The 21,477-nt window shown below is 37.0% G+C and overlaps 1 protein-coding gene across 2 annotated transcripts in view; it reads left to right on the forward strand.

Annotated features, from left to right (window-relative positions):
* LOC130927427 (transmembrane protein 198-B-like) overlaps positions 1-21,477 on the forward strand; it is a 49,857-nt gene that overhangs the window by 12,739 nt on the left and 15,641 nt on the right. The window contains exons 2-4 of one of the 2 annotated variants that reach the window (XM_057853246.1): positions 9,900-10,153; positions 15,891-16,129; positions 18,852-19,064. In XM_057853246.1, the coding sequence (XP_057709229.1) occupies positions 10,015-10,153; positions 15,891-16,129; positions 18,852-19,064 (591 nt within the window). In that variant the 5' untranslated portion in view covers positions 9,900-10,014. The remainder of the gene's footprint in view (positions 1-9,899; positions 10,154-15,890; positions 16,130-18,851; positions 19,065-21,477) is intronic. The other variant, XM_057853245.1, reaches the window with a different exon arrangement.

The raw sequence follows: 21,477 nt of genomic DNA on the forward strand, positions 1-21,477 counted from the left end.
CAACAAGAAATACAGTGTATCACAAAAGTGAGTACACCCCTTGCATTTCTGCAGATATTTAATTTTATCTTTTCATGGGACAACACTGACAAAATGACACTTTGACACAATGAAAAGTAGTCTGTGTGCAGCTTATATAACAGAGTTAATTTATTTTCCCCTCAAAAAAGCTCAAAGTATAGCCATTAATATCTAAACCCCTGGCAACAAAAGTAGTACTGTCAGCATTGCTGCAGACCCTCTTCTGAAGACGGTACACAAGAAAGCCTGCAAACAGTTTGCTGAAGACATGTCAACAAAGCACATGGATTACTGGAACCATGTCCTATGGTCTGATGAGACGGGCGGGCTTTCTTGTGTACCGTCTTCAAAAGAGGCTTCCTCCTGGGGTGACAGCCATGCACACCAATTTGATGTAGAGTGTGGCGTATGGTCTGAGCACTAACAGGCTGACCCCCCCACCTCTTCAATCTCTGCAGCAATGCTGCTTATTATATAAGCTGCACAATGACTCCTTTTCATTTTGTCAACGTGTCATTTTGTCAGTGTTGTCCCATGAAAAGATATACTTAAATATCTGCGGAAATGTGAGGGGTGTACTCACTTTTGTGATACACTGTACATGAATCGCCTACTCTAACTAACTATGAATATGTTAGAACTATCGTTAGCTAGTTGTATTTCTGGTTGACACCATGTGGGGGGCCTGGTAACCTAGGAAAGGTGGGGGGGTGTCCGAGAGATAAGTGATTGGAAGGGGTGAAGTGTACCTAAATCTTCCATGTGGTCTAGAACCCAGTATTGTGCGAATGTGAGTATGTTGGCACCCTATTCTATGGTGTCTCTTTGCTAATCCTGACACCGAGGTTTCCTACTTAAGTGTGTCTAATTTCACCTTGTCATGCATGAGTCCCATCTAACATGTGATAGTCCCGCTGGCGAATGGAGATGCCGCGTGGGTGCCACCCCAGGGCCCCGGCCCTTCCCCAGCCCATTTGATCGGCATTCTAGCATCGGCAATGGCACTGAAAGATGAGCATTCACTGTCAGTCCTCCCAGTTTAAAATAATTGGATTTCTATTGTTGTCAATGGCAGATTATAAGTTAAATACTGTACCTTGAAATTCAGGCAGCGATCGTACAATTGCCTTCCTCAAGACCATTTTAACTGGGATGGCTGGCATTAAGTGATCATGTTTCCCTACAATTGCTGGCGATAGACGTCCAATCCAATTTGACAGAACCCCTCAGTCAAATTGGATTGGATATCTATCACCGTTATGGCAGCCAATGAGTTAACTGCTAGGGGAACCATTTATTTTCTCGCACGTATGCCGGATCATCGTATATTGCAACAGACAAACTCACATGAACATGAATAAAAAAGTTAATACATGCACAGTTCACATAATACCAAGGCTCACGACTAAATTGAAAAAAATACTCGAAAGAGCAGAATATAACTGCACTATTGTCCGCAACCCACAATATTATATGGTCAACTGATACAGATCGCAAAATAAATATGAGAAAGAGAAATACAAAAAAAAAACGAATAAGAGAAGAAAACTTGATGCAGCCAAAAGGTTATGAAACTGACAGCGATTACATTATTGGCCTTCCGGGGTATGCAAGCAACGAAACATATCTGATTTGTACCCAACAGACTGCACTCCAATTTTGCATTTCCTCCAGTTGGGAGAGAGCGTGGTTTTTAAAACAGCCTTTGAAACACTGCACTGTTCTGTATAAGCACTCTTCAGTACAACGGCCAGGAAAGCAGCAGGAAACCTTAACCTGATGATATGTTTAGCAGTAAAGAGAACATTTGCATTTGTTTTCCTGCACTGGCCTCAGCAAGGGGCTGTTTATGTAAGATAATTACACAGTGAAAGTGTCTTTTTTTTGTTGCTGTTAGTTTTTTTTTTTTTTTTTTTAAGGAGTGTATTTTCATTTTAGCAATAGTATTTTTAGAACAAATGTTAAATCCGAGGTTGTAGACAAGCTGGAAAGAGGTTTTAACAGTTTGAAAGAATATATTAAATGTTTAGGCTTTATCTATAAAGTAAAAAACAAATGTCAGGAATAGGGTTGGGCATCAAGCACTGAGCATCGATAGGACCCGGTTCTAACACTTCGGTTCTCCCGGAACCATTCGAATTTTTAAATTTCGATTCCATGTTTCGATGCCCTGACCGCCGAGCGGAAAAAAATACTGCCGAAAACCACGAAGAAGCTACAAGAAGCGTGTGTTTATGCATTGCAATTTCATTACAACCATGGACACGGTGCTGCGGCGCTCAAAAGTTTGGCTTAACTTTAGGGAAAAAAATGACCAGTCAGCTCAGTACAACATTTGTAACACAACTATATCATGCAAGGGTGGCTGCACGGCCAATCATGCACGACCGGCTTCATGGAATACAGCCTAAGTGCCAAGTGCAAAGCTAGCCGAGTGCTACATAGTTGACATGCTGCGCCATCAGAACCAGGTAAGTAAAACAATACATTAAATCTGCCTTCTGCTGTTCCCGCAGTCCAACCCCGGATTAAGCAGTAGATGATGGATGGATGGATGGATGGATGGATGGATGGATGGATGGATGGATGGATGGATGGATGGATGGATGGATGGATGGATGGATGGATGGATGGATGGATGGATGGATGGATGGATGGATGGATGGATGGATGGATGGATGGATGGATGGATGGATGGATGGATGGATGGATGGATGGAGAATAGTACGAGAATAAGTCGTATTATTACTATATACTATATTATTAGATGCAAAATGACAGATTTGGCAGCGTTGGAACATATAAAGAGAAATAGATGCGAAATGACAGATTCGCTGGCGGTAGTAAACAGCCGCCATCTTAAAGCAGTGGACGCCTCCATTAAAATCAACAGTATTAAAATGATTTTCTTTTTGGAATCTGTTGTGTTGCTTATTTGGAAAGAAGGAGCTATATGAAGCATTCGATTACTTTTTTAATGAACTCGTAGCAGTGAAAACATAGCATCACATCACAAAGCTTCCTAGCCAGAAGCTCTCATCTCTTCTTCTCCGCATTATACGTACATAATCCTACAGCGCCACTCACTGGCCTAACTGGTATTCTCACAACAAACATTGCATGTGTCTGTAAACACAACAGAATCGGTTTTACAAATAAGGAAACCTCATCTACATCAAATTATAATCAATAGAAGAATTTATACTAATGCTTCGTTGTAGCTCCCAGCTAAGGTACATGTATGGCAAAAGAATATAAGTAAATGTTTTCTCCGTGAGCTTTTGAAAAATAAACATCTTTGGAAAAGTTCACTCCTTTGGAAAGAAACATCATCACATTCAAGTTCAAAGATTGATATTTATATACAGGTTAAAAATAACCCTGTGAGAAGTTCATATAATTTATACATTTTATATTAATTGTATTAATATTAAATCATAATAATTATAAATTCATATAGATAATAAAAATAATAAATTTTAAATTCATATAATTTTTTAAAAAATTGAGAAGTTAAGACATTAATATAAATTTTTAAAGTAAAGATTTTTTTTACCCTGCCTTTTTTTGGGGGGGACCCTGCCGTTTAAAAGAATCGGAATCGAGAATCGTTCGGAACCGGAATTGAAACATGGAACCGGAATTGAAACCGGAATCATTCAATTTCAAACGATGCCCAACCCTAGTCAGGATTTGGAGCTTGAAATAACATCAGAATTTTATCTTGAGTAACTCATTCAGAAGCACTTTAAGCTAGTGGTGCAACAATTAATTAATCGACAATTTATCGATTGACAAATTAATCAACAACTAGTTTGATAACCAATTAATCGTTTAGGACCTTCTTCACCTTAAACCTGTCTAAATTCATGAAATTATAACATATGCTGTATACAACTTCTCAGTTGTAAATATCAGATTTCTTCATTATATTTTTATTAGGTCAAAGTTAGGACATGAACAAAATCTGCTTTTTGCCAATTTTTTGACATCTTACAGTCTAAGTGAGCTTAATAAGGCTGCAACAACTAATTGATTACATGGATTGATACATTAGTTGCCAACGAATTTGATAATCGATTTTTGCCGGCAACTATGAGTAGTCCCGTTTGGGTCCTTGTTTGTGTGTAATGCGAGTCTGTGTGCGTGACAGTGATTAGCACAAAAGAGAGAGAGTTCACTGCTACACTCAGGCTACTGAATCAATAAAACTGTATTACGAAGTGTAGAAAGTTAGATTGTCTTTTGTATCGTTAGATCTATTGTGCCTCTGTCTTAGGTGAGTAAATGAAGCCACTTGTATTGTTTGTATTCTTTGTTGACGAGACGTCACTACTTAGCACGGAGGATTAAGCTGTTTAGCGATTATGCTAACCAGTGTCTTAAGTGTCCGTTTGTATTGTGTTTGGAGAAACATATTAGCAGTTGAGTTGTCTCATTTCTTTTTATTAAGAAACCACAAACAGAAACCCATTCATAAAACAGCTTTTAGATTCTCCTTTCAACACAAGCTCCTATTCAAAATGTAAATTGTCATATAAGAGAGTGTGCTTTGAAATTGGATTTGGATTGTATTGATGAACAAATGTTTGATAAAGAAAACTTATTTCCTATATCCTTATTTGATTTTGTTGTTTGGTTTGTTTCAAGAAAAATGATTCATTGACACATCAGCAGCACTTTCTTTGATTTTAATGAACAGGACTTTTGTCTGATTTATGTACTGAGAAATTCTTTTGAAGTTTTATACTAAGAACCGTTATTAAAAACAAAATGTATGTATTTAAAACAGTACAGTTGTAGACTACAGTTAAGTCCGGAAGCTGTAACAAAATATTATTTTTTAAGGAAATAGTCATCCATTTTGTCTTCACTACATGCCTAAAAAAACTTAAAGGTAAATTGTGAAGGTAATTGAAAAAAATGTGACATTTATCTGATTAATTGATGATAAAAATAATTGTTAGTTGCAGCCCTACGTTAAGCTAATAGCAGGTAATAAGTATGCCTAGTGTTGCACCAATACTGATACTAAAATGGCGTCATTGATATTGAAGAGTACTACGAAATAACATGCCGATGCTGAGCAATATGTACTTGTCGAGATCTTTTTTCCAACTGCTGGTCGCCAGACCCAAGATGGCCGCCAGCCATTAACACCACCTTTAAAAAGGAGCGCTTGTTGCCCTTCCCAAGCTGATAATAGACAATTAGACATACAATTGTGTGGCGTCCAATAATCCTTCTTTTGTGAATTTAAATGAGTTTATCAATAGTAGACGTCCAATCCTTTTGAACCGAGAGGGTCGGAGCCAATGAAAATAATTTTAAGGGGAATAAATGCCTACACATTTGAGCCCTCAGCACATTCAGTTCCTTGGTGCATGGGTAGAAGACGTGATACTGTCAAAATGTTGGTTTTTATCTGCCAGGTTTTTTGAGGAGAGAGGATAGAGCTATGGGGACAAAATATTTTAGGCACTTTATTTGAGCACGAATGAGTGAAACGGATTGTTTCTATCAAGAAATACAAGAAGTGAAAGTGCCAGAGGTTAGGGTTATTTGCTTACCAGGGGCCTCCAAACACAACCATTACAGGCTGTTTCTTCGCTTGGTGCCCGTTTCCTTAGAAACAACACCCTCCTCCTTTACATTAATAGAGTCCTTATATTGCTGCAGGTTGTTATGGCAACAGGGTGATGTGACATAATCCAATGTAGTGTTGTTTAATCAGGTCCCTTGCTCTGGCCTGAAGCACAGTCTTTTCTCTAATTGTGTCTTCGTCTTCATGAGAAAGCCGCATGAGAATTCATCAGTGTGTCAATAATTGCTCTACCACATTGTGTGGGAAAGGTTAAGAAAAGTAGTGTGAAGCTGTTTTAATCAAGGCTGTTTTTTGCACTACAAAGAGGATTCAATGTAACGTTGAAAAAAAGAAACTCGACAGAGATGTAAAGCTAAACTTTTTGAGACTTGGTGACTTTGAATAACTTTATTTTCTTGTTCTTATTTTTGATGTCAGTGTGAGTGAATCTGTTTTCGTGAGTTGTCATTTCAAGCACATTCGGTAAAGTGACTGCAAAATAGCTATCAGGCTGATTCTCTTTCATATAGATACATTGCCAATGATGCCATTTTAGGTGGGTTAACAAATTAGATATGTTTGCTGCTGCATATATGATCATCATGGAGCAATGTCAACAGAGACGTTTTGATTTATACTCTTGCCTTTGTTCATTAGTCACTTTAATAGTGAAGCCAAAAGGTGTTTTCAAACAGGAGACCATAGTGAAATACAGTAGGTCATGATTTTTGCGGTGATGTCGTTTGTCACGCCTCCAAACTCATCGCGTGCAGCCCTCTTGAGCAATAGTGTCCGACACTTAATCGGTGCTTGTTATAACTCCCCCAGGAGGTTAATTCCACACAGAGCGCTTAGATCGCGCTAGTGATCAATTTTATGAGGAAGAAAAATACATTAAAAATACCCAAAAAGGTATGCAAGTGAACTGAACTGAACTGAACTGAACATGCAAAAGCAAAAAGGTTCAATGCAGTTCATCCATATGAACTATTACACCCCATACATAAAAAGACATAATGCTCTTTGTTTTTCAACTTGCAACATTTGGCTTGGCTTAGCATTCCTGTGATTTTAATTAGTTACAGTTACCACTTACTTCTCCCAACAAGTAATTGAGTTAGTAACTCAGATACCTCATTCATTCATTCATTTTCCATGCCGCTTATTTCCACTAGCGTCGCGGAGGTGCTGGAGCCTATCCCAGCCAACAACAGGCAGTAGGCGGGGTACACCCTGAATTGGTTCCCAGCCAACTGCAGCAGTTACCACAATGTAAGAGTAATTAGTTACTCAGCAAAGTAACTGACGTTACTTTTCATGTTCTACAAATTATTACATTATACATTTAACAACATATTTCACATCAAAGATGTTTATACTAACTGATTGGATTGAACTGATTTTTTCATTAAAAAAACCCAAAACATTTTTGACACCTTTTTTCAATCACCAATATAAGAGTGTAACGGTATACTTAAACTTTCAAATGCTCCTTTTTCCTGTTGTACTGAACCTGCACCATGCCGTGACACCCGTACCGAAGTACGTACTGAACCGTGTCTATTGTCATATCCCTATTATATATAGATTAGGGTGACCATTTTTGATTTCCAAAAAAGAGGACACTCAGCCCAGCCTCAAGATACTTGAATTTTACTCGAAGTTCACTCAAAGATGCCTATATCACTTTGATATATTTAAAGTGTGCCCCCTCACTCTGGATGGAAAAATGCAGTTTGAAAAAAAATATATATAATGACTTTAAAAATCAAAACACATACACACAGTAGGCTATGTGCCAACTAAACATTTTTATAAATTGTCCTTGACAAATTATTATTCCCATTCAATTGATATTCTCATTCAATGTTATAGATTGCACACAAACAAAAACCGAAATAAACTGACGAACTAGTCAACCAGCATGTTTCCAAACATAGCAGTTCAAAACTTCATTTCCCATAATGCCTAGCGCGGTTTAGCTTACTGTATATAATATATATATATATATATATATATATATATATATATATATATATATATATATATATATATATATATATATAATTATTGTAGCGTCTAGTAGGACAACGCCAACTTGTTGATGATAATGCACACTCAACAAGAAAACAGTACATTACTGTGATTTAATTGTACCCACCTGGACGCCACAAACTGTATATAAGAAAAATAAATGTTGCCCGGGAGTTTAAGATGACGCTTGCCACGCTAAATGCTAATGCTAACGAAAACACGAGTGCTATGCTAACGCTCCGAGCAAAGTAACGAGCAAAGATGATTATACTAACTGATTGAATTGAACTGATTTTTTCATTCAAAAAAAAAATAAAAAATGTAGATGATGTAGATTTGTTTTTAATTCACCTAAATAAGAGTGTAACGGTATACTAACTTAGACTTTGAAATGCTCCTTTTTCCTGTTGTACTGAACCAATACAAAAACATGACACCCGTACCGAAGTACGCACTAAACCGTGACTTGTGTGTATCGTCATACCCCTATTATATATAGATATATTTTTCAATATGCAGGTTAGGGACTGAATCTCCTGCCTCTCCTGTTTTTGCTGTAGTTGTTTTGAATAAAAAACATCACACAAGGTTCATGGATATGTCATTCAAGAAAAGTTTAGGGCAAGTGACTATTTTTTGTAATAAAAAATATATATATATACTATATTGTAGCTTCTACAAGGACAATGCCAACTTGGTGATGATAATGCACACTCAGCCAGAAAACAATAAATTATTATCAATTAATTGTACCCACCTGGGCGCCACAAACTGTATGTAAAAAAAAAAAAAAAAAAAAAAAAAAAAGCCCGGGAGTTTAAGATGACGGTCGGCACGTTAAATGCTAATGCTAATGAGAATGCAAATGCTATGCTAACACTCTGAGCTACCTGGCCAATCTACAGTGCGTTTGCAATGGCATCAGCACTGCCTTAACCCCTCCCGCTCTGCTCTCACTTTCTGCCAGGCAGCTGTGACAAAATCAGACAACTAAATTGTACTAATGTGCCCCTTCACATCATAAGTAACGGTAACGGTGTTGCAGAGATGGCAAAAGTAATTAATTAGATTGGTCAGTGCTGAAAAAAATGATGCCGTTAGATACCTTGTTTTACTCTAACGCTGTTATTAACGACACTGGTTGTAACTACTTCACGTCTCATGCACATCATGAACAACCACTGTGTCAACTGCTCTGGACGCTAGAACAGTCAGGTGACTGAACCTTGCTCAAGGGCACCTTTAGAAGTAAACCAGCATGTACTGCATCTGATCTGGCCAATCCACAACAGGTCTTAAACCTAGCCAACAGCACTACAGATTGAGCTACTGCCTCTGCCAACTCTGTATTAATACTAATCGGCTCTCGCTCTGAGTCATACACACCGCCCACAGGAGGCACTGCTAACACATTTACATTAATATTCTTCATCTTAACCTATGATAAAGCTTTTAACTTCATATTAATAGTGAAAGAAAAGGCACTGTGGGTGATGGCATGCAGGTGTATCTCCCATTTGATTTTTAAAAGGAAAAAAAGTACTGCATTGTAATCACATATAATGACAGATTATTAGCATAAATGCATATTTATGTTGTGTAAAATCTTGTCTTGATTACGCTGCAAAAACACTTCCTTAAAACTGGTTGAATTCCCTTGTTTTTAGTGTAAATCTACTAGAAATAAGTGAAATCATTAGCCAGTTCTTCAAGTAAATTTTACTCAGATTACTTGAAAAAAGCTTAACGGACTTATTTTAAGCGATAAATTAGTATATTTAATCTTTTTTAAAAATGTCAGAATTGTTCTTAATCCAAGAATAGATATTGTTCAAAACATTATTTGAATGCTAATTATTCTTGATTTAGCGGAAAAATGACCAAATTCTAGATGTATCGGCTTAATAAGAACAAATAGTAATATTTACTTTTAGTAAGTGGAATAATCTGCCACATTCATCTGTTAACTAGTCACTCAAAACAAGATGGAGAAAACTATTTGAGTAGATTTAAGAAAAAGAAATCTGATTAAGAAATTATAAATTTGCAGCGTACCATTAGCTGGTTTGTTATTTGTTGTCATACTTGTTGGGAATCACTGTTGCATAGCATGTAATTCAATCCAGTAATGTTGCAGGGATAAAAAGGTTTGTCGTCAAAACTCCAAGCATGCTTCAGGCACAATCGGCTCTCCAGCGGAGCACTTCCAGCGATCAATAATCTTCTCGCTGTCTTTCTCCCACCTTTTTTTGTTCTTAAGTTTCCCAGATCTGAATGGGTGAGACACACTGATCTAGAAACCCCCTCCAACAATCTCTCCATCCCTGGCCTGCAGACTCCTCCCATCAACGCTGGCTCCCATAACATCCGTTGACATGGCCTCTACCGGCCGGTTGCTGGGTCTGACCGAGCTGGGCCTGAAATGTGACCAGCAGATTGAGAGGAGATATGAGATTGTGCCCTCTGTGGTCTGTTCCATGAGCTGCCTTTTTGGAATCATCTACTGCTTCTTTGGTATGTTGTGCACAAGTCTACTGTTTGCATTGAGGTTCTGCTTGTATTTATCACAATTATTCACCTCATTGGCTGCCATCGACAGCATTAGACGTCCAATCCATTTGGGACAGGCTGGCAGCTAATGATCATTGATCAATGAGCATTTTAGATTTATGAAGTAAATTGTAAAATAAATATATATTTTTTTAATCATTAGAACAACATAGAATTTAAAGACATCTGAACAGTACAAAAATCAGGAGTAAAATTAAAACTGCATATATCTGTTGGAAAAATATATTCATAAGTACCGAATTTTCCACACTATAAGGTGTACCTACAGTAAAAGCCATCAATTTTCTCAAAAGCAAACAGTGCACCTTATAATCCAATACGCCTTATATATGGATCAGTATCGGTTAATCATGGCATGACATTTCCTTTAGCGCAGCTCGATCTACTGGATGTATACGCAACCCCAACCAGTACTACTACTACTACTACTGCACCTTATAATGCAGTGTGCCCTGTACATAAAAACCATTTTAAAATAGCCCATTCAACGCTGCTAAACGCGTTCTGACTACACACACAATAGGAAATATTGCAAATTGTGAATTTATGACGGAAACTATGGCGAATTTTCATCTCATTTTCGTGTCGTCAGATGACAACTGGCATCCATCTCGTTATGTTTTAGTCTCCCAAGACACGTTTTCAGCATGTCATCGTGACGTCATCGTCATGAAAAAATGTTTCGATGACGAAATATTTTCATGATCGTCACCGTTGACGAAAACAACCCTGCATTGAAGGTGCGCCTTATACTCCAATGTGCTTTATAGTGCAGAAAATACTTTACATAAAATTTAAAAAAAAAAAAATGAAAATAGTAAATGCATGAATTTTAGATTTCTAAAAGTTACATAAGTATGATTAAAGATATTTGAAAAGCACAAAAAACAGAAGTGATAAAAAATACAATACAATGATAATAATACAAAACTTGAATCTTTTATTCATAAAAACTACATAAATAGTTTGCAAAAATATTTGTTATGTTCAAAAAGTAGGAAATAAACAGCATAAGTCAATAGATGAATTTCATTTTCATCTAAAAATTGGATTTCAAAAATGAATACATATTTAATAAGTACAAAATATAGACATATACAACATACAGTGCATGTTTTTTTTTTTTTTACATTAATTAGTTTTTAGTTTAGTTTAATTTGGTTCAAAATGATAAAACATTGAAAGAAACCGTGTAGCTTATGTGAAGGCAGATTCATTATATCTCATTATACAGTAGTCTTTAAAATATCATCCATGCGCAAATGTCTATTCATCAGGTCCTGTTCACAGTCACAAAGGTCATGTCATATATTGTGAGTGTATTTTCTTTAATTCAACTGAACAAAGTTACATGTGAGATGTGGGAAGACAAAAGGCCATCTATTTTTTTTAATTCAGCTGAACAAAGTTACATGTGAGATGTGGTGAGACAAAAGGCCAGGACAAAGCAGGAGAAATAAAAGGGCATAAGCTGACAGGAACAGATGGGATCGAGGGCTTGATTGCTCGAGGGATATTAGACAAGGTGAGCAGACAATGAGAAGGAGTGGCAGAAAGGCAAATGCAATGTACGGATTTGTCTTGCTAGAAGACAAGAAAAGCCAGGGTTTATACTTATAACTATGATAGAAGAACAAATACAAATTTGAAATAGTTCTTATCCAACAAAAGTTAATTTTAGATTTGCGGATGCCTTTAGAAAAGTTAGACAAAGGATAAGAAAAGCTAAAAGGATTGCATCAAATGGCCACCACAGTTTGGTCTCTGGTCTGGATAAAGGAAGTGTGCAATACACACACTACTATCATTTAATCTGAGGTTTATTCCCCTTGAGTCGTCGAACAGAAAGTAACAACAAAAGAGATGGAAATTTTAATGATGGCAAAACAGAGCTGAATGGTTTTTATTGGAATACAGAACAACATAATGATGCAATGCGAAGTACAACGACCCAAAGCCAAGAAATACTGAAGATGCCACGCTAAGAGACAAAAGAAAAGGAAATTAGAAGGGCAGCAGCCTGCATTTGGCAAATTGCGCATGACCTTTTAGTATTACAATATGATGATTAACGCATTGGCTACCAATGACAATGAAAGAGGTTCAATCATGTGGCTCTTTCTGCAGTGACTTTAAATGAGTTTATCTGCAGTAGATGTCCAATCCATTGGAACTGGGACACTGGCGGTGAAAGAACATTTGTTCATTCGCCACCACACCCTCAAAGTTCAAATAAATTGAAAGTCAGTTGTTTTAAATGGCAGGCATTGATTTGGATATTTGTCCACAGTTTCCAACATTTTTTATCAGATTTTTCCATCACATTCTAATGAGGATTTGTCTGTGTGTTTGAAAGCCAACATGTGAAGACCTTGCTATTGCAGTTTCTAGTGCTAACAGTCCAAATAGTTCAAACAAAATACTGCACACAACTCGACAAAGAATGAAGGACTTGTCATGCAGTCTGCTGGTTTCATTCACTTGAAAGTGTGAAAAAGAAAAAAAAAAAAAGCTGTGAATTATTGCTTTTGCTTTAACACCACATCCTACTGCTTTTGGCCACATCGACGACCAAATAGACGTGGAGCTGTACTATTAGAAAGCTTTCACTGTGTTTTTGATTAAAATACATCTACTGACATGAGCAAAAGGAGCATTTGTTTATTGTTTAAAATACTTGCTGGAAATTCCATCACTTGCACCTAAAGGTCACCATCACAAAGTATCATTGTTTTGCAGAGGTGGGTAGTAATGCGTTGCATGTGCTCCGTTACATTTACTTGAGTAACCTTTTCAGAAAAATGTACTTCTAAGAGTAGTTTTACTAAGCCTTTTAAGTTTTACTAAACTTTACTTGAGTAGATTTGTGAAGAAAAAACGCTACTCTTACGCTGCTACTTTGGGCTACACAAGAGTCGTTTTATTTTTCCTCTTTATTCTACATATTAGATTTATTGTTGTTTTTGCCAGCGATGCTATTGGCAAGAGTGGCACTACTAATTCTACCAATAAGACGTCGAAACAATAATCATCCATTACACCAATCAAATGCAAGCTTGCCATTCTATGATCACACAAGCCTGTTCAGTCACGTGTCTTTGAAGCACCGGAACAAATGAAGTATTTAACATAGAGCGCTGCCCTTAACATGAATCGAAATCGCGGATTTAAAATTCTCTCCCAGTTTTTATTTGGCACCGATTGACCACGGAAAACCGGAGATATGATCCTTTTATTTTATTTTCATAATCGTAACTATGAAGGAACTACAGTAATCACTACTCAAACTTTTTTTTTTTTCACTAGAGGGCAGGGCACTCATGCTCGCAGGGCACTCTTGCTCTTTGGACGAATAATGCTTCATTACTGTTTTTTTTTTTTTTTTTTTTTTGCTCTCATTAATGATTTTTTTTTCCTTTGGCTTAATATGGTTATGTAATAGGGTTTTGTACAGTATCATTATAACAACAGTTCATATAGAAAAGTTTGTGGTGAGACAAAAAAAAAACTTTTAAAAAATAAATAAATAAAGTCAAACAAAAACAAGCAGTTACTCAAAATGTTACTCATTACTTGAGTGTTCGTTTCACTCGATACTTTTTCACTTGTACTTGAGTACATTTTTTGGATGACTACTTTTACTCTTACTAGTGTAATATTATTTTGAAGTAACGCTACTCTTACTTGAGTAAAATTTTTGGCTACTCTACCCACCTCTGTTGTTTTGTGACCACAACTTTTCTGGGTTTTTCTAATTGCACTTTCTATCTAAAACTGAAAATTCTGTATAAAAAAATATAAAAAAATATTTTGCCATTAAAATCATTATATCACAAGAATAACGTCATATGTTGTAACGCTGTGAGAAAAAAGTTGCAATATTGAGACAAAACTAATCATAATACCGTATTGGCCCGAATATAAGACGGCCCTGATTATAAGACGACCCCCTCTCTTTCAAGACTCGAGTTTGAAAAAAGACTTTTTGAACACCAAATAATTTTTTATACAGAAAATAATTACAGTACATTTGAAACAAATGATTGTAACAATAAATTTGAGAGAAAAAGCATGCTACTTTGCCTCATTTAAATCTTAATACCTGAACATTTAAATATGTAAACTAAAGTTCAATCACATTCGTAAATGAATGGATTCTGGGTTTTGAAATGTAAATAAACCAATCTACTGTGATAAAACAACAAAATTGTAATAACTGCATTAACCATCAAAGTGAAGTCTAACTGTAACTGTAGTCTTGAAACAAATCTGAATAAGGAAAAACATTGCAATAAAATAATGAAAACTGGTTAAACCAGTAGCTGAGCTTTGTCATGACAGAACATCGCTTCAATGATAGCTGGCGCCATCTAGTGTCATGAATGGGGAGAGTAGCTGAGATCTGTCATCATAACAGAACATCACTTCAATGATAGCTGGCGACATCTAGCGTCATGAATTGGGAGAGTAGCTGAGATCTGTCATCTCAACAGAACATCGCTTCAATGATAGCTGGCGACATCTAGCGTCGTGAATGGGTATAATGTCTACACCGCAAATATAAGATGACCCCCTCTTTTTCAGTCTTATTTCAATTAAAAAAAACACCGTCTTATATTCGGGCCAATACGATATTACGAGAATAAAGTCGTAATACATTTTTCGATTATGTAAAATTCTGTAAATTTACTTTTTTTCTCGTAATATTATGAAAAATTATGTAGAATTATGACTTTAATATCATATTACGACAGTTTTCTCATAACATTACGACTTTAATCTCATAATATCTCAACACTTTTCCTCATAATATTATGACATTTTCTCATAGTTGTCACTCTGAGGTAACGTGGCGGACTCAGCTGCGGAGTTCTGGCAACAAAGTTTTATCAGGAAAACAAAGGTTCTTCTGCTGGCATGAGGAAAAGTACAGACAATAAAGCAAACTTTGAACTTTGAACATAAAACGCTTCAAACAGAGGAATAAGTCAGGATAACTACAATCAAAAATTCAAACACAAAGCACTCCAAAAAGGAGGAAAAGTACAAACATAAAACACTCCAAATGGAGGGAAAAGCTAAGATAACTAGGATCAAAAGTTCAAACACAAAGCATTCCAAATGGAGGATAATATCTAGACAACTATGATTGCTATGAAATAAGGCTGACATGACCAACATAAGTTGTAAGACACTTCTGCAAAAGACAAGGGAAACTCAATATATACACACGAGGTAGTGGGGAACAGATGGAAATAATAGGCAATTAGGTGACAAGAGGAAGGACAAGTACACAGGCATGAGGAGGGTGAAGCCTTCAAAATAAAACAGGAAATGACATAACACTACATTACTATTACAACATATGACTTCATTCTCATAATATGTCAACATTAATCGAATTTAATTACTTTATTTCCCTAGTCCTATTTTTTTTTTACTACATTAGTTTGACCCTAATACTCAGGTGTAGGAAGGAGCTAAAATAATCGATTTTATCAACTCAATGGCTGCCATTGATGGCAAAAACCTTTCAATGTATTTGCGAAGGACGGAACGTTCACTCGTTGCCACCCTCACAGTTCAGTTAGGTGCTTAGAAGTGATAAACTCATTTATTATATACATCAAAATGAATTCATGAGTGGTAGTTTGATTGCGGTCTTTCTTCCTCTCCACAGGCTACAGATGCTTCAAGGCCGTGCTGTTCCTTACAGGCTTAATGTTCGGCTCTGTGGTCATCTTCATGCTGTGCTACAAGGAGAGAGTGATGGACACTCAGCTCAGCATAGAGGCATCAGTGGGCATCGGCCTAGGAATTGGGACTTTGTGCGGCCTGGTGACAATGTTGGTCCGCAGTGTCGGGCTGTTTATGGTGGGCTTACTGCTGGGCCTATTGGTTGGAGTGGCTTCACTGGTGGTGAGGACAAAAGCCAGATTGAATGTTAAAAAGTACAGTGGAACCTCGTAAATGCAATCAGATTGGGGTTGGATGACTTCCAAATTTTTTGTAATTACTTTACGGCCAGAAAGTAGAAAAGTGAATCAAATCCAGGCGGTTTCCATCATAAAATCTATATTAACTGGACAGAAACAGAAGTTGGTAGGTACGCCGCGTCAATGTTTGGGGGTGACCTCGCTGTTCGTCGGAGGCCAGGTTTCTTTTTCTTTACATCACCCGTTTCTCTGATGTTGTTTACCCATGAAACAGTCGACTGCAGGCCAGGAATACAATATTGAAACGTCTACGGACTTCACATTGCATTTTGATGATTGAGCGACCACTTAAACAAAACAATGCCTCAATGACGAAAGCGCATTCCAACTTCGTCCACTCCTTGATGCCCACTGGGGTTTCTGAAAAATAAACACAAAATAAATAACGCATATTAAGAACCAAACTTTAAGCCCCACCCTCTCAAATAAATCCATCCCTACCATCCTCAGAACAACCATCGCTTCAGGACGCCAAATTTAAATAAGCAAGTTGCTCTGCCTCACCCTGTATAACACATTTTATACTGATGAGTTAGAACTATCTAATGATATTAAAGTAAAATTTGCCAACCCTTTGAATAACCCTGGCTACAATGTAAGGAGGGTGGACTACAAAACATTTTCACTGCAATCACTAACCATACCTTTTGAAATTATGTCCAAAAAGTTTTGGTTTTATTGTGTGTGGGATCATCTCATTCACTGTCAGCCATTTTCAGAACAGCCAATCTCATATTTCCACTCAGAGCATTTTTGATTGATTTAAGATTCAAAGTATTTGTTTTGTGATTGTATAACGATGATGACTGTTACTATTTTCCTGAGAAAATGGAAGCCCACCATGTTTTTTGGGGAAAAAATTTAAATAAAAATTAAATGTGATGTGACATTTCAATGTTATTGACTATTATTTGTTATCACGGGCAATTTGTTTACTACTTAAAAAAGGCTAGGTCTTAAAACACAGTTTTAGCAAAAACAAAAAATTCAAAAATAATATGCAATTCTGTACAATGGCAGAGAGCTGCAACAGGCTCGCAACGCACATCAACCATAACATGTCGACATTGCGCTTTCAAACGTATCACCAGACACTGTTAAAATGTGGTTAAAATATATACAGTGGTGGTCACACTATATACGAATTTAATTCGTTCCAGGATCTGATTTGTAAGTCAAAATGGTTGTATGTCAAGTGGGATTTTCCCATAAGAATACATTATAATTCGATTGATTCGTTCCATAGACCAAAAACCTAGTCTAAATTCTTAATAAATACTGTAGGTCAAATTAAAAATAGCAATTACACATAACAAAACAAATAAATTATAAATACAAATCGGAACAATAATATAATAATAATAAGTACAATAATGATATTGCGAATTATTAGACCAATGCCGTAGCCGTTAATTTCGCCCATTGATTTTTTTTCACAACGTTTCAAATTGCATGCATGGGACGAAAAATATAATAATAACCTTGAATCCTCGAACACATCACTCCTGAGACAATCCTTCCTATTTGTATGCAGTGAAGCTTTTGTACTTTTTCAACCTAAATCTGGCGTTGGATCGCTGCATGTGTTTGAGAATGGAGGGCCCCCGTACTTGAAGGAGTGGCGCAGTGTCTGGGGAATGTGTCCCGTCAATATCATTTTGAAGTCTGTGTGGCGATTGTGTTTTGGCATGCTGTTCCTGTACGCACCGTGTGACTAACGACAGAGTGAGAGAGGTGCATTAGAGTGGGAAGCTTTTACTTTCTCTGTTTATGTTCTGTTGTTGTTGGCATCAGCGGATAGTTAATTGATTAAAAACCTGACGAAGCTGGAGACTTTCTTCCAATCTTACCATGATAATAATAATAATCAGAGTCGTCCTCAAGATAATACTAGACATATTCTACCCGTATTGTTGGCTGACGTGCACACCACGCTCATATTTTTCTATCATTTCCTTCAATGTTAAGCATCACCTTTTTCCTTTTTTCACCACCTGCATTAACCGTCTTGGGATTTTTGTTGATTTCTCTCATAAGAAAATTCGCCGTGCGTCGGTCTTGCGGTAAAACAATGAATGAGATAACTGTTTTAGCCTATGGGGGGGCAAGGGAAACTTGGTGGCCCACCAGGTCTATAAAGCACTAGGTGAAACCCTAATATATACACCAAATCTAGCAATTAAATACGCTCCTTTCATAAGGAAACAAAAATTCGATTCTACCACTTTCCATTTTCTAGTAACAAGCATGGATCATATTTCTCATAGTCCCGTTGTTTCTTAATGAAACCAGACTGATCTCACATGTAAAACAGTATATCACTTTCTTCAACAGTAAAATTGTTTGTGAGCTTGAAATTCACAGGGAACCAGTGTCAGACTCTCCTCTACACCTCCCTAATAAAAAACGTTATTGACGAGAACATAGTATGTCGCCTATGGCAGTGTAAGAGTCAGTATCGCATGGATATGAACTCGTTCGTCTTTTGAAGCATAATTGCCCAGAATTTCAGCGTATAACTTTTAAAGGTTCCATTGTACTTGCAAGATGCTTTAAATGTTTGTATATGTACAACAAGAAAACACATCATCCGTTAAGTATTTTAAGTTCAGGAAGTAAATCGTTGTCACTTTCCCTTCTTGAAGGTCATGGAGGAATTTTACCACCCCCGAACAGTGTGGGTTCCTTTGGGAATCCTTCTGGGTTCTGGAACCCTATTTGCTGTCCTCACTCTTCAGTGGCAGCGCTGCTTTGTGACCTTTTCGACCGCTACCTTTGGATCAGCCATCATCACCATCACGGTGGATTACTTCATAGAGCTGTTCGCGATGGTTCACTACGTCTACGAGAGACTCAAGGTGCTTCTTCTACTTTCTTTGTGTTCCCGGCTGAACTTTTAATTGCACAAACAGACAGAAATACGATTTATTATTCCGAGTTGAGAGTAAATTGCTTCGCTGAGAAGTAAAGATAACACCCTTATTCAGGTAGAGTTATGCAGCTCTGCAAACTCGATTTCCAAATCTGTCAAGCAATGAGCAGATATCAAATCAGATAAGGCGATGTGGAAAATAACAATTTACCAACCACTTGCACAGTGCATGCACAACATACTACTTGATGACTCATTGGTAATGTGCATTGGAGCATTTCATTTCTTTGCCGGAGATGCAGTGAGACACTTTTGCTGCGCTTTGGAAATACTGCAGCAGGCCGAGGGGTCATACAGCCTTCTCGTCATGAATCATCCAGTCTGGTACAGTCCAGTCAGTCTGTACTTTGTCCAAGGATATCATTAGACCCACACTGCCAGACCAAGAGAGCAGTGGGGTGCTTTAAAACTTCCTTCAGGCTATATTTACACCTTGTCCTCTCCTTACTGGGCTTGCCAATAAATGTACGTAATCAGCAAGCTTAATTTCGATTTCACATCAGCTTTTGTAGACTTAGTAGAAAATCTGCAAGCACTTTGCTTTATTGATTTATTAATCTTTTATAGGGCAGTTATTTAACTCATTGTGTGCCATTTACAGCACAAGAACGAACGTTCATTCACCCCAGCCAGTCGGATTGGACTAGTGCCGTCAACGGCAATGGAAGATGAACATTAACTGTCAGGCTTTACAGTTTAAGTGAAATGGATGTGTAGTGTTGTCAATGGCAGGCAATAAGTTAAATACAGTACTTTGAAATACTTTTTTTTTTTTTTTTTAATAAATAAATAAAAGGCCTAGAGTGTTATTGGGGGCCATAACCAAAGCGCATTTCTCTTTTTATGAATTGTAATTTGATGAATTTTGTTTTTATTAACATTTTATTTATTTATAATGAGGCTGCAACAACTAATCGATCAAATCGATTAAGATCGATTCATAAATTAGCCAACTAATTTGAAAATCGATTTTTGCCGGCAGCTATGAGCAGTCCCATTTGGGTCATTGTGAGTGTGTAATGTGAGGCTGCGTGTGCCAATAATTAGAGCAAGAGAGAGAAAGTTCACTGCTACACTATGGTTGGGTTGCCGAATCAATTACATAACAAAATGTCGAGAGTTAGATTGTCTTTTCTGTGGTTAGATCCCATGTGCCTCTGTAAGAGGTAAGTAAATGAGGGCGATTGTATTGTTGATGAGATATTACTACTTAGCACAGAACGCTAAGCTATTTAGCGATTATGCTAATCAGTGTCTTAAGTGTCCGTTTGTATTGTGTTTTGGAGAAGCATATTAGCACTTGAGTTATTGTTAGATAGTAAAGTTGTCTAAATTCTTTTTATAAAGAAACCACACACATAAACCCATTCATGTAACAGCTTAAGGCTGATTTATGCTTCTGCGATCCGGTGACGGCGGAGCGACGGCATAGACTCTACGCTGTCACTGCGCATTCGAAGTTCAGCGTCAAGGAAATGCGTTGCTCTGTAATTTACTTCCATGTCACCAGACAGGTGTGGCTTTGTCTTTGTATGGTTTTGTGGGCTGTGTCGAATTCCTTTAGTTTTCCTCCAGTCACTGACAGCAATGGCAACATAGGTGGTGTGTATTTGCAGCTGCAGCTAATCAGTATTGGACAACAAAAGTTATTTATACAATTGTTGAAGCGTAGAGGACACAGAAGATGTTTGCAAATGTTTGAAAACGCCGGTGTTGGTGTGCTGAACTAAAAATAACGTTCTGAGCGGACCAATCATAGTCCTTCGATATTCACGTCATGTGCGTTGACGTGACGCGTAGTTAGGATTTTTTGGAGGTGCATGTCAGGCTACGGCGTAGGGTTGTAAATCGGGTCTGTGTTAACGGCTTAGGTACGCCGTCAACGCTACGCAGAAGCATATATCAGCCTTAGGTCTTCTTTCAACACTAATTTAAATTCAAACTGTAAATTGTCATACAAGAGAGTGTGCTTTGAAATTGGATTTGGATTGTATTTATAAACATTTGTTTGATAAAGAAAACTGATTCATTACAGTCTTCCTCCTCCTTATTTGAAATTTTTGTTTAGTTTTTTTTAGAGAAAATAAATGAGTCATTGACACAATATATAGCAGCGAGAAGAAGAAAAAAAATGTAAATCAGCAGGACTTCTTTTTGTTATTTGAATGAATGTTTTCTCTGATTTGTTTACTGAGAAATTCTTTTTTGAAATGTTAAACTCATTACCTTTATTTAAAAATTCAATTTTATTTTCTTAAAACAGTACAGTTGTAGACTAAAGTTAGTCAGAAAGCTGTAATAAAATATTATTTTTGAAGGAACTAGTCATCCATTTTGTT

Source organism: Corythoichthys intestinalis, chromosome 12, assembly GCF_030265065.1.
Source record: "Corythoichthys intestinalis isolate RoL2023-P3 chromosome 12, ASM3026506v1, whole genome shotgun sequence".
NCBI lineage: Eukaryota > Metazoa > Chordata > Actinopteri > Syngnathiformes > Syngnathidae > Corythoichthys > Corythoichthys intestinalis.